Source organism: Fulmarus glacialis, unplaced genomic scaffold, assembly GCF_000690835.1.
Source record: "Fulmarus glacialis isolate BGI_N327 unplaced genomic scaffold, ASM69083v1 scaffold44937, whole genome shotgun sequence".
In the NCBI taxonomy this organism is placed as follows: domain Eukaryota; kingdom Metazoa; phylum Chordata; class Aves; order Procellariiformes; family Procellariidae; genus Fulmarus; species Fulmarus glacialis.
The window spans coordinates 366-15,248 of NW_009225907.1; the positions used below are offsets into that span (position 1 = coordinate 366).

The 14,883-nt window shown below is 36.6% G+C and overlaps 1 protein-coding gene across 1 annotated transcript; it reads right to left on the minus strand.

The window, feature by feature from the left end:
- Positions 1-5,075: 5,075 nt before the first annotated feature.
- Positions 5,076-13,759, minus strand: LOC104080296 (tetratricopeptide repeat protein 13-like; the record flags this gene model as incomplete). Its single annotated transcript, XM_009582639.1, has 6 exons — positions 5,076-5,199; positions 7,992-8,071; positions 10,070-10,148; positions 11,329-11,408; positions 12,103-12,238; positions 13,650-13,759. Coding segments are annotated over 6 exons (609 nt in total), but the record flags the coding sequence as incomplete, so codon positions are not given.
- Positions 13,760-14,883: the final 1,124 nt, after the last annotated feature.

A 14,883-nucleotide genomic window follows, 5' to 3' on the forward strand; every position in this document is an offset into this window, starting at 1 on the left:
AGCAAGTTGGCCCAAAGCCTCTGTATGACTCTGGTAAAATAAAAATGTTGCAGCCCAAGTGTAACAAATTCATGCAGTAGGCATTAAATAGTAGGTAAAATAGACTTCCTGTAGGCTGAGATAACTAGGTTTTTTGGTCTTGCGTGTGCTGCCAGAGGAAGAATGCTTTTTTCCAAATGTTCAATGAATTAGGAGAATGGGGGGTAGAAAGTAGTTGGTGAAGAATAATTGCAGCACAACACAAACATCTTAAAAGTATGTTTCATTGCCAAACTGTTCCAACTTTCCAAAATCGAGTTGCCAGCGTTATGACCAGCTCGTGTCAAGAGCAGGGTTCTGTTTAGCCTTAACTCTTTTCTCTGAGTCTTTTTCTGACTAATGTACTTACAGGGAGATCCTGTGTTAAATCAACTTTCACTCCAGCACCCTACTCCTTCTATTGGCCCTTCTCCACGCTTGGTGCTGTCTGAAGCCATTTTTATTGACCACGGGCAGCTGGAGTTATCCACCAGAACTCCCCAATACACCAGTATTGCAGAGGAAAGCCCATCAGTGCTGTGAACATCTTTAAAAAAATTCTTGACTAAGAATATCTTTCCTGGCATATGCAGGGGTTTCTATGTGCCTTTTCCACAGCCACCTGATCATAACAAATTTTATTAGTTGCAACTTGTATTACCCAAACTTGGAACTGAGTATTTGGAAATTACAGAATACTTGGGATGAAATTGTATTCAATAAAATCATTTCAGGTACTTTCAAATGTTTAGTTCTCCCTACTTGCTATTCTGTGCCTTATTTTATTAACACACCCAAACCTTCCATAACCTGCAAATTTCATTGGCAATCTACACTACTAACTTTAGCTTGCCTGGCAGCTCACCACCTTGTTTCTCCCTTTCAGACAGCTCCTCATTCACTGTACAAATGCTCTCTTTTCCTGCATCAAGTCCTAACTTTGTATGTGGTACCTCTGCAAATGCTTTGGGGGTCTTCTGGGAGTTTGGCAAAGTCTCCTGCGGGGGGAAGCATAGTTCCTTTCCAAAAAACAAAGTAAGCTTACCAAAGACAGGTAAATATGTCAGAAGATTTATCTGAGACTATTTTGCTTTTTGTCCTAAGGGAATGGGAATTTCTGTTATCTTCACAATATATTACAAAGTCACACAAATATTGAGGTTCAGATTAATGGGTTTTCATTACTTAGCCTGATTTTTTTTCCCCTTATTCTGCTTTCTTTAATATTATTCTTAATAGATAAATGGTTGGGGCTGCAATACATTAATGTTCCCATTTAAGAATTCAAATGATATCGCTAGACCAGCTGTCTAAGATGACACAGAAGAGGATGGAAAATGATAATTAGATTTCTCCACATATCTGGTTCTCAGGAGGTAATTACAGTTCTCCAAATCATCACATACCAGCCCAGTTATATAATCCTGTTTTGTTTGTTAAACTTGTTTGAGAGCATTTGACTTGAGCTCGCTCTCTTTCTTAGTCATCTGTATCACGCCCAGAGAAACAAGCCTTTGAAACACGTATACACATACACACACTTACAGAGGTGTAATACGTGTTACACCTACCCTCCCTTAATCTCCCATTAATATCATCTTTTTGCCTGTCAGCCAGGGGATGGGTATGAAGTCAGTCACAGGAGTAAGAGACATGAGGAGAAGGAAATCCGGACAGCTGTACATGGTTTGTTTGTCCAGGGAATTTTCTTCTTCCCCACTACCCCTTCTCGACTCCCTCTGGTCTAATCCCTAAAACAAGAAACATCTCATTTTATCGTTCCAAGAACTGTCTGGTGAGTGCCAACGTAGATTTCCCCTTTCTCAATGAATAATACAAGGTATAACAAAACTTACAGGCTTAAAGGAAAGATCATACTATTAGAATACAATCGAGGCACAAAGTTAGGCATCTCTTCCTGGCTACTGTACCTGTGCCTCCATTAGTTAGGCAGAAAATAACAATTCCTTTCCTCCACATGAAATCTAATGGAGATTTATGAAACTTCTAGACCTTCAAATAGAAGACACTATAGAAGCAAACAGTGCTTATTTCTAGTGGGGTAGGTAGTCAAGCAAAAGAATAGCGGGAAAATACCTTTGTCACAATTGGACAGCAACCCAATTCTTTCAATGAAAACTCAGAAGCATCCTTTATCCTTACTTGGAAATACATACCTACTTTCGTCCTTTTCATAAATTCTGATCACGAAAGTTTAAAATGCATGTTCATTAGTACCAGCCAGACAGGTGGTCAAATTTGCCTTTATTATGGTTTGGTTAATGAACCTTAGGTCTGCATATGAAATTCTGCTTTTTTTTTTCTGATGAGTTTTACTTACTTACTATCCTTCCAAATGCTTAGCAACATTACAAAGTGCATTAGTGCTAACAACTAATGGCTAACAACTTGTATTCCAAACAGGTGTTTCCCCAGTTTTCTGGATTTCCTTGCATCTGTTATGCATTCCCTGATCAGATATATGTACCTGAGCTGCAAACAAGCAGGAGAAGAGAAAAACAGGCTTTAGGAAAAATGGGCTCAGACATGGGCACACCATTTCCTTTCTGACATTTGCAAAACGAATGTTGATTTCTACAGTTCAAGATATTGCACATTAGATCATTATTCCCTTGGCTGGGAGTTGGGTCACTATTTTTTAACCAAATCTAACCATGTTATCGCTGTAGCTCCAATACAGTCCATGCAATTTTTGAAATAGATTCTTGTCCTACTCTCACACATACCAGAATCAGGATTAAAAACATCTAACAAAAAAATCTGCTTCCTATTCTTTCCCCTGCCTTCATACAACATTACTTCTGCTGTGCTTACAAGTCTGGTAACAGTATCATAAGTTAGCATGGCAAGAAGTTAATACTGTGCTTGTTCTTAGGGAAGAAGAGTTACTACACAGACAGCAACATTTGTTTCAGCAATAGATGGTAAAAGGCGTTAAGTGGAAGGAAAGCACATTCTCTCCCCATCCTTGTATTTTCAATGTACAATCTTAGAATATAAGAGTTCATGGGAAAAAAGTTCCCACAGGTATATATGCACGACTGGTTTAATTTGAATCAGGAGCACACTTTTGAAGTGAGCCTCCTCATTTTTTTCACTTACCACATTTTGGTTCACAGTGCAGAGAGGTTTCAGAATACATGTTGTTTCATCCAAAAAACATCCAAACTGGAAGATGCATTGCTAACATGCACTCCAAATGCAATGAGCAGCCAGTTCATAAACTAGACAAGCAGACAAAAGTAAAACCTCTGAAATGCATATAATGTGGGAAGTGAGCTACTCATACTGGGTGGGATGCACTGCTTGCTAATGTAGACATAGTATGCATCCACTTTCCGGGATTCATTTTCTCTCTCTATGAAAATCCTTCATACATGTAAACACTCAGATCTCTAGCTACTCGTAGCTGTCCTATTCTGGCAGTGATCAAGGTAACAAATAGTGAAATCTAACTTTAAATCAAGAGGGCTTTTCTTATAATGGATGTCAGTATTGACAGCTGGTTCTAACTTAACTTGTGGCACACAGACACACACGCACACAGACACACACGCACACAGACACACACGCACACAGACACACACGCACACAGACACACACGCACACAGACACACTCCACTTTGAAGCCAATAAATACAAGACCCTCCATTCAATAAATCCACACTGTTTCCGGTCCCACTATTAAAGTAGGTCACCTATATCAACATTCTTGATGCTTTGCTGCATTTCTTTCTTCATTAAAGAGGGGATTGAAATTGTTACGTAGCCAGAGAAGAGCAACCACACCACTGCTATTGGCACGCTTGGGGTATGCAGAATGTTTTCACCTCTCCCTTGGTAAATAATTTATTCTTTAGCGTATCTCGTATTACATGGTTAGGACAGATATCTGCAATTGCCCAACAAAGCCCTAACCTCTGGAAAATTGGAAGCAAGCAAAGTAAGAATAGAGTATTTGTGTAAAAGATGACAGCAACAGAAACACAGTTTAGACCATCAATACTAAACAAGTTGAAAGCTATATCTAAAACAGAACAGTTTTGTACATTTTCTGAAATGCTGAATATTCAGGCAGAAAAAAAAGTTGATCAAAGCCACTGAGGAAGCCAGACATTTGCCCCACCATTGCTTGCTGTTTCTGAAATCACTTAACCTGATGAAGAGCTCTGAAGTCACAGAGCTCAAGCTGTATAATTCAGTTAGGACTCGCCAGAAATAATATCATCACTACTACAATCAGAAATTGGTTCACGATACTGTCCATGTTGTTTGAACTGAATTAGCCCTGCCCTACAGGAAGCCTGCCTTTCCAGAATGCTGCCAGGCCCTTCCAACAAAAACAACTCAAGAAGCCCTAGCTAGCTCTCCCAATATACTGTCAATCCGTTGATCTCTTTTACCAACCACCACCACCAATGAGTACTTGGAAAGGGAGACTGATGTACAGTTGCTGTGTTTCTGACATTTACTCACCAAGAGCCTAACTCCAAATATGTCATTTGTTTGTTTTTGTTTCCAAATGATGTTTTCCTGAAACCTGTTCTTTTAAGCTGACATCTGTTGCTTCACTGGATTGCATTACATGAAATGCCTGTGTATTTACCAATTATTCACACATGTACAGCTCATGAAGTTTTCCATGCAGAAGACAGAGGCTTTGAAAAAAAAAACAAATGGGAAGTAGTACAGTGGTATTTCCAACGCAGATTACTTTTATCTTTTATTTTTTTAAAAAATAAATTTTCACCTGCAGTACGTTCAGACCATAACTGTGATGGAAGTTTCTTATTGCTCTTTGGTTCAGCCCTTGAACGACAGTATTTCCTGTTAGAGTATGTCTCAATACAAGAAATCAGCTGTTCTACTTCTTTTTTCCTTTTTAATATTATTGGTCACAGATTCCTTTTATCCTAGTGATAACTAGTCAAGTAAGTTTACTCTATTAAAAAAAACAAAACCAAACCATTTTGACCATAATTTCCCCTTCAAAATAATTTATGAAGCAGTACCTCTTGGCCTTTTATTTGTATAAATTATACAACAACTATAGTTTTTTTTAGACAATGAGATGAGTCTGTATTTAGTACTTCAATCATTGTTCTCAGGGTTGGAAAAGTCTCCGATACTGATGGTAGGGTCTTGTAAGAAGGTGAAATACTGAAAGAGGAGAAAAAAAGAAATTTATCTTTTGCTGAGTTTTATGATTTACCTGGAAGTTAACACATTAGCTTATACTTCTCTTCATCTCTTTCTCCAACAAATTTGAGACCTGAAGTCAAGAATCTGTTGCCCACAAGCAGCTCTTGCTTCTCACGACTCCTCACTCGCTATACAGAATGAAAATAACGACTACATAAAAGAGCCTTCGGAAGTGGCAGAAGTTAAAGCAAAATTTTATTGCTTTAAGTCTTCAAACCTTACTTACCTTACCCACTATTATTCTTCTACCACAGACAAATTAGCCACTCTGGTTAATTACCTTCATATTATTACTTCAAGTCCTTTGGGCTGTGGTTCTACAGATATTTTTCTCAGCATGAAGCAAAGCCAACTTTAGCATTTTCTCCAGTCTGGCTCATTATACATCTCTCATTTGAGCCAGCAATATGATCGGTGGGGCTATGCTATGAAATGGTCTCGGTTAAAAATAAATTTTGGTTTTGGCAAGGTTGTTTTTAACATAAATCATTTCCCTGATCTGGTTTGCTAAGGATTCCCACAAATTTCAACAGTACAACTGAGAGGGTCAGAAACACATAGCTAGGGTTGAAATGGCTTAAGCTGGCTTTGCTCCCAAGAGAGAAGCTCTCCTTTGGTAGAGATATGTCTTAAAAAAAAAAAACCAAACAAAAAACAACAACAACAACAAAACCCAAAACAAACACAAAACCATAAACAGAGGATTGAGAAAGAAGTTGAGTACATAAATTGGGAGATTTACAGTAAAAAATTGTGGGAACCATAAATGTTTTGTATTTCCAAGACAACCAAGTCACAATATTTGTGCAGACTACTTTTAATAAAAACTGCAACTTGCTACACTGTAGTTTAAAAATGTCACTCCTTAATAAATGCTGAATTTGACTGCATTTACATGTAGATTTTTAGCCTAAGTCTGACAAAGATGTCCTTGAGTCTTCTTAATAGCCGCCTTCATTTAGGAAGAGATTTTATAGTCTAGTGAAATTCACCAGGCTGAGAACCACTGATAATGAAGTTAAACAACACTCATCAGTATGGGATATTCGGCACTAACAGCAGCTGCAGAGTTCCTCAGGCTCTGAGAATAACTCAGGTTGGACCAGACCTCAGGAGGTCTGTGAACTAACATCCTGCTCAAAGCAAGGTCAACTGCGAAGTCAGACCAGGGTGTCAGGGCTTTATCCTGTCAAGTCTTGAAAATCTCCAGGGATGGAGACCGCACAGCCTCTCTGGGCAGCCCACTCCACTGCTTGACTATCCTCAGGGTGAAAAGATTATGCTCAGTCTGAACCTCATTTCAACTCATGCATGTCCTCTTTTGTCCTCCCACCAAACACTGCCCGGCTCCATTTTCTGTGAGTATTGACCCACAGGTACTGCAAAGCTGCTGTTAGGTCAAAGCCTTCTCTTCTCCAGGCTGAACAAGCCCAATTCACTCCTTTTAAGGCATGTGCTCCAGCCCCCTGACTATCTTGGTGGCTCTCCACTGAATTTGCTCCAGTTTATCGTAGTCTTTACTGCAGCTGCCCCCAAACTGGATGCAGTATTCTAGGCATGGTCTAAAGTGCTGAGTACCCCCTATATCTGACTATCCAAACAGCTTTTTACCCATCTAGCTGTCCATTCGTCCAGACCATAATGTGCTATCTTGGAATGAGAGAATTGTGGGAGTCCTTACTGAAGTAACAATAAACAAGATCAACTGCTCTCTTCTCATCCCCAAATCTAGTCATTTTATCACAGAAAGCAATCATATTGGGTCACACAACGTTTGGTAAACCCATGTTGACTGTCCCCAGTCACCTCCTCATTCATATACCCTGAAATGCTTTCCTAGAGGACTCACTTCATGACTTTCCCAGGGACCTCCAAGTGAGGCTGACCAGCCTACAGTTTCCCTGGGTCCTCCTTCTGGCCTTCTGGAAGACGAATGCAAGATTTCCTTTCCTGCAGTCACCAAGAATGTTCCCTGATGTGCACAATCTTTCAGGCATTACAGATGGCCTTGTAAGGACATAGGCCACTTCTCTCAGCATCCCTTAAATGTCTTGACCCTGATTTGAAGGATACTAAAACTGGTTTTGTCTCTGGCCCAATTTTTAGATTTTGTATGGGGAATAACCACTAAGGGACAAATCAAATGCACTAGATTCATAGTACTGACAAGGAATTAACGTGTTCGGTATTCAAATATCAATTAATATGAAAATCAAAATTTTAAAGCATTATACAAAAGTCATGCAGTTATACTAAGTAACATAATTCTGTACATTCAAAACTTCCATCCACTTTGAAAATACTTATTCTCCAAATTAAAATAGCATTAAAGGATAAGTAAATTACTTTTGAGATATAGTTTGAAGAGATCCATAAGAATGGGAAAAAAAATCAAGTTAAAATTTTCCCCTCACTCAATCACCAGATTTACTAATGATAAAAAAAAAAAAATAAAAAGGCAAATTTGACCACTGAACAAAATGAAGAAAATATTAACCCAAATAATTTTCTCAGAGGAAAACACTCATATAACTGAATGTCTAGACTACTAACTACTCTGTTAGACTAGAAATAAACTACTGTGTTTGTTATTCAAATCTTGTCTTATCAATTCCTAAACCGCGTTAAAAATGCACTGAATCATTTACTAAACTCATAATTTCTAACATTTTTTATTATAGGTTTAAATTTTACATATAAAGTCTTTCATATTTTATTTCCCCACCCCCTATCTGAACAAAAAGATTTACCTTTTTAGATTCATCCAGCTCCTTGCTATTTTGCTAAAAGCTTCAGACCCTGGTGCCGTCATTGCTTCAAAATCAACCAGCTGAAAATGCAACAAAATAAAAAAGATTTTAAGAAATTAGAGACGTTTTAAGATCTCTAATTTCAGCAAGTTAATCTTCAAGTATTATTAACATATAAATTCAACTTTAAAAACATATCCTTCCTTTTGTGACAAAATCGGGGTTTTTTTTCCGCTCTTAACAACATGTTTGTACTAATGAGTCAGTGCCAGAAAATATCGACCGTCTTCAGCCCTTTATTACAATGTCCAAATAAAATGGGGATATTTCTCATTTCTACATACTGCATTCTGCAAAATATTGTATCACATGATTGGTAGATTTATATTGGACTTCCCAGGCATTCTGTATTACTTCTTTCCACAGTGGGTTTTCAGACAAGTTTGACTACATATAGCCAAGAACTCTGTGCAACTTCATATCTACAGCTGAAAATAAGTTTTTAGCAAAACAGTGTTCAGTCAAAAACATTGGTTCACTAGTACTGAAACATTTAAGCTGACACGTTCGTGGTTCAGTGAACTTTGGCTGAATTCAAGGAAGGGTTCTGGGAGCATGCTATCTATATTCTTGGTAAGACAGGAGTAAGCTTACTAACTAGTCTGTGCCCAGACTACTTTGTCCCTCATCACCAGCTTGGAAGTCAGCATGCATGCCAGGCACTGAAGCTCCCTGTGGGTTTGCACACCCCACCACAACCGATACTGGAAGCTACACCGGCTGTGGTTACTGACTGACCTGCCAGGCAATAACAGGACTCTTGATTAGTGGGCATCTTAGTCTTCAGAGCAGTCTGATAATGCATGCTGTCATAAGCTTGGGACCAGAAATACCCTTCTAAGGAATCTGGAAAAAAAAAAAAAAAAAAAAAATCCCAGTTTCATTCAACTGGGGAAAACAATTTCTTCCAGCTGGTGAAAACTCTTCTAAAAAATGGTTTTGTTCCAATTCAGGCACTCTGCTTCAGGAAAAACCCTCAAATGTAAAAATGTTCCCAAAGCTTCCTTTAAGTCAGAAATCCTGCTTTTTAGTAATCCTGAAACTCTGCTTGCCTGCATAAAATCAGTCAGCAAAATGCACTACTCTATTAAAGTCCTAAAAGGATGCATAAGAAAACCCACATAAGTCTTTTACCTTAGCTTGAACTCCCACAGAACGGTGAAAATACCAACTTAATGGCATACTGAAAAGAAAGCTTTCTTGCTACTAAGCAAGTGCAGTTTGCTCTTAAAAGCTGCTAGGAGTTCATTGTACTGAAAGGACAAACTTCATTGTTTTCAGGGCTTTCTAGAACAAAAGGGAAAGTCACTCTTTCTTCTTATCCACGCAGGATATTTTCTTCAACAATTTTGATTCTCACTGGAATTTCACTGATTCTTTTGGCAATACATTAAAGACACAGAGGTGCTCTCACTCCTTTCATGCTGAAAAGGTAAACACAGCTAACAGACCAATAGTTGAATAAAGAAAGGGAAACCCTTTATTGAGCAAGGTGGTATAATATTCAAATGTAGTCACTTAAAAACTAGGACTTATTTTAAATTAAGTGGAATACAGAGGGGAAGGAGAAATCGAGAGAAGTTGCAAATACATTTCTACTTACCAAGCCCTAAATGCTCTGGAATACATTGAGAGCAAAGACAGAAAATTTCTGCTGTGTGCCAAAAGAGTCACTAATTCTGTCCAAGTATTCTCAGAACCCTTCTCAAAGAAAGCTAGAAAGAGCAGCTCAGCACACTAGAAATGCTTCAGTTACAAATATGTAATTACTGTGGGACACAAACTGCTACAATTTGACTAACCAGAATTATTGCACATACTATCTCTAAATCTCACCTGCTGTCAGAACAGCAACGAAATTTTCAAAACTCTCTCAAGGCTGCAAGACACCATAGTATGCAGCTAATCCATCTTCAGTAAACAAGTGTGCAACTTCTGTTCATTCTTAAAGCTCCTTTCTCACATTTACAAGTATTACTTCCTCCATCAAGGCTGAACCAGTGTATTTTGATACTTGCCTTCCCTTTAGGGATTTTTCCTGATACTTCTTTTCCACTTGCCATTAGTGCTCCCATGATCACTGAATAAGCTATCACACTGAAAACAAACAAACAAAAAAATAAAAAACAACAAATGAAGTACAGTAGAAGTCTTTCCATAATGCTATTTTAGACTACAAAACAAATAAAATACAGTACTGTTTCATAGAAGGCTAGTAAAAATTACTGTGCTAGTTACTTTATTTTAGAAGTAAAAACAAGTATGAAACACTTAAAAAGTGAAATCACTGTTACTTTCCAACACCACTGGAATGAAGTTATGATCCTATGGAGTTTAACTACTGAAGAGCACTGTTTCTACAGTAGTCAGAATCATAATTTCAGACTTATGACTTAAGTCGTAAGACTGCATAGAGCTGAAAACAAAGCAAACTCCTGTTGCCAAGAAGCTTAGCTGTAGCCCAGAAGAGTTTATGAACTCTATTGCAACAGAGCTAGAGGCACTGTAAAGCTGTTCAGTTACTTAACTTGTTTTTCAATTTAACTTAATTTTTTTTTTAAATTGTGAAACTTAGACAGAATTTCTGTTAATTTTTACATTCTGTAAGATAAAGGCAAAGTCCGATTATAAAAACGAAGGATTTTTTAAATTTTATTTTCTACTGAACTGTGTTTAATAATAAGCTTAAATATCTTAAGTGCTTTATGGAACAGAGATTCATAATAGTCTTAGATGTAGCCAGGTTTGAATTAAAATAGAATTTCAGTTGAAGAGATCTGTGACATATGGGACTTTATTCTAGGGTTTCATTTGGTGACTCCAACAATTGCAATAAATTACTAAAATAATATTTTAGTGAATTTTATTATAACAAGTTATCTTGAAGTATTTAATCTTAAATACATGTTTCAGTAAAGCTTCTTGAGTGAAATTACAGTGGTGTAACATCATATGGATTAGGAACCCAAGCATTACAATTTAAAAATGACACTTTTCAATCTGTGAGCCGAAGCCTATAAATACAGACTACTCGTCATTTTAAATATACATGCAGCTATGAATAGTTACCATTAGCAATTACAGACTAGCTTTTAAAACAGTACTAAGTCAGTACCCATCGTCATGGCAGCACACAATGAGAGACTGTGCAGGATGCACAGCTCAACCCAGAGCTTTTTTAGCTTTTTATATATTAAAAAATGTATTAAGATACTGCAACACAGACATTTTACAGTGTGCATCCAAGATAGCAGACATGATAAAGACAATCACTAACCTAGATCCTCTTGAAAGTGGCATTAAATTATAGAAGTAATAAACTAATGACAGGATCAAGTTGCAAACAGCATCTACTTCCTAAGCAAGAGAAAAAAAAAGTGAATTAAAGATAATTTAATAGCCAGGTAATACCATATAAAGGAACACATATTGGAAAGTCTTACAGTACTGTGATTATTTCTTTTAAAGAACCATTTCAAATGTAAAAAATGTCAAACCGAGAAGTTGAGTCTGATTAACAGATGTTTAAGCAAATTATTTTGTTATATCCTTAAAATTTAGGTGAAACAGTTCACCTACACTGTGTTAAAAGGATGAAAAATGGAAAGCACAAGCTCAAATGTAGTCAGGTTCTCATTGCAATACAAAATCAACACAAACACAATTCCAATGCTTCTCATGAATTCATGTTACTTCTCATCTTATATGTAGCCACCATGAGCCAAATCCTAAGCAGTGCTTATACAGATGATGAAACAGTGAACACAGACCCATGAGAAAAATAAAGAAAAAAAAAAAGCACCACTCTGATATTGAGACCTTGTCCAGACCCTCTCTATTACTGCAGCAAAGCATAGAAAATTTTAAAGTAACAGATAGAATTATGGCAACTTCTTACGGTATTTGTCATAATTGGGTTTAAGCAAACAGCAGATTTTATTACTTAAGATCTCTGTCAAAAATTATTAGAACAGTGACTGTTAAACCGAAGGTATAAAAACATAATAGAATTTTATCAAGGAATTAATAATTTCCATTAAAACAGCCTTACCCCCAGCTCTGCAGACAGAATTAGAATTTTTCCTTTAGCTGTTAGATCCTTATATAGCGCATCTATTTCTGCATGATACAGCTGTGTTCTCTCTTCTGTTGTCTGAGTTTCTACCGAAAATAGTATGTTCCCCACTCTATCAAGGACGAAACAAAAAAGAAGGTAAGAAATTTTCTGAACAGAACTTGATGCATTATCTAGTATCCAGGGTAAGTTACAAATGTACTACGGTTAAATACCACATCATAACCTTTTTCCTATCATTTTTCCTTAAGCAGGAGATTATGTGCATTGCCCCCCTTTTAGTTTAAAAAAAAAAAAAAAAAAAAAAAATCACTGAATTAAAAACGTTTTGTCACATTGTAAGTTTGTCTGAAAGAATACATAAAGATTGCCGTCTAATCACAGATGAAGTATTTTCACTGAAGAACACCTGACAAGCATTAGCGTTTCACTTAAAGTGTAGGTAAAAAATAAGAAATATGAAATTTTAAAATATCTTCATGGGCTTGAGATTTTTGTATAGAATTAAAAGTTAACAAACCTACACTTTACAACTACCAAAACGGAATTGTTTTGGTATAAAAACATAGTTACAAACTATGGATCAAAACTGACTGACTGACACAGAACAAAGTTTGTGCAGAACAAAGTTAGACCATTTTTACTGACACCAAAATATTTTCCCCAAAACAGGGAGGCCATATATTTAATGCCATTTCACTGTATATAGGCATATGATTTAGAATGCAAAATTAAAAACCAAGAGATATGTTAACATTTTAGAAGAGAAGTTTGGCTTCCATGCCACTCATCGGAAGCATACAAGTTTTGGGAAAAATTCCAATGCACAGAATTTTTAAATCCCATAAGCCAAAGTTTTTAGTAAGTAGTAGGACAGAGCTTCTGAGCTACAGATTAATGCTCATTCTTCAGGAAGACAAGGAGCCAGTATCCAAAAAGTGAGAAATTTACTATTTCACCCAAAGAGTGGCCCAAAGCCTCCCGATTGTATACTCATACATTCAGGTACTATCTAAATTGGCATTTGCAGATAGAAGGTTTGCAAACATCTCAAAAATAAACATACAAAAGGCCAAAAATGCAAATAGAAGAGAGTGTCTTCTATTCTTAGATCATAGAAATTTCCATTCCATTCAGGACTTCTCAGTCACCATAACAGACAAGGTCTCACAACAAGAAATGTATTTTGATATGGATAAAGACTGAGATTTTTGAGATTTTTCCCCTGTAGGCATTTTATAGTTTACGATGAATAACAAGGTCTCTCTTCACTTTTGTGCTATATGTTAGAGAATCATCTCAACTGGGCCTACTTCATCAATGTTATCCATATTCCCTCTTTGTTAGGGAACACAACAGGAATCAGAAGTCCTCAAATGAACAAATGTTTAGTTATTTACAAAAATAGCACTAGTGAAAAACAAAACCCACTTTATGCAAGTAGAAATGGCATTCGAGAAGATTAATTGCTAATAATTCATCATTACTTAATGCACCTGAACCCCTGAAAATAGCAAACATACTTATCTCCTGTTATTGTAATTGTAAATCCATCATATTCTTTCCCTTGATCCTTGAGACTGGGCACTTTTGTGTTCACAGTAAACCCATCTCTTGTTTTACTGTTAAACTGCTTTCAAAAGAAAAAGAAAAGTTAATACTAGAGTGAACAGAGACAGACTGCCTAGCTATTGTTTTGAAACACCTAAAATACCCAGAGCAGAAATGAAAATGGACAAACTGAAGGAACAGGTCAAAGAGTTACTGTCAGCTACGTTATTTCATTTATCCTTTATTTCCTACTGAACACAAATCATAAATATTGAATGAGGCATATTGATATTCAACTTCATAACTATATAGGGAATACAAAGCAGCACTGTTTATGAAAAGCAACTGTACAAAGCAGTTTCAGTTGTATAGATTTCTCCCCAAGTTGCATGTTGATAGTAACCTTTTGGTGTAACAATGTAAATGCAAAAGCAGGAATTTGAGAGCCTGTTTTATGTTTACATTAAGAAATAGCTGCATTAGTCTAAGTATGGATTCCAGAATACAGCTCACAGCAACAATTTCTTAACTATGATCCGGTTTCAATTAATGTTTATCCTCATCAGAAGGGAAAATACCACAAAGTTTAAGAGTTTTACAAAGCTACATTATCTAAGTGTAATACTGTAGCCAGAGTTTCGTATAAACCAGGCAAAACTCTATTTAAGTAAAGGCAAAAGCCCAGCTTTTGACATACAACACTCCCCAGCTACCTGAGTAACCAAACTACATCAATATTAGCAGACATTCATTTTATACAGGCACTATTAATGACTATTATGCAATAGTGTTGAATGAATTACTCAAGCAATTATTTATTTTAAGATAGAACTTGTGATCCTGGATGTTTCATTTAAAAAGAATCTGCACTTATTTTAAAGAAACAAATCTAAAAGCCTCTAATGAGAAACAGCATTCCACTTCCATACAATTTGGAATGGGATACAGGAGATTCAAACCCAGAGCAAAATGTACAGGTTAAATGAAAACCAGGAAGAATATTTGTTGCCAGTGGAGACATTTATTTTGAAATGAGTCATGTATAGTTCATTATGTTTGTATATTTTCACCATCCTCTTGGAGTAACCTATATTTTTAACTCCACTAACAGCATTTTTTCTGGCCTACAATTCAACAGTAGCCACATTAGGTGCTCTGCAGGGCCCTACTTGCACAGTTGTGTGTCATAGAATCATAGAATCATTA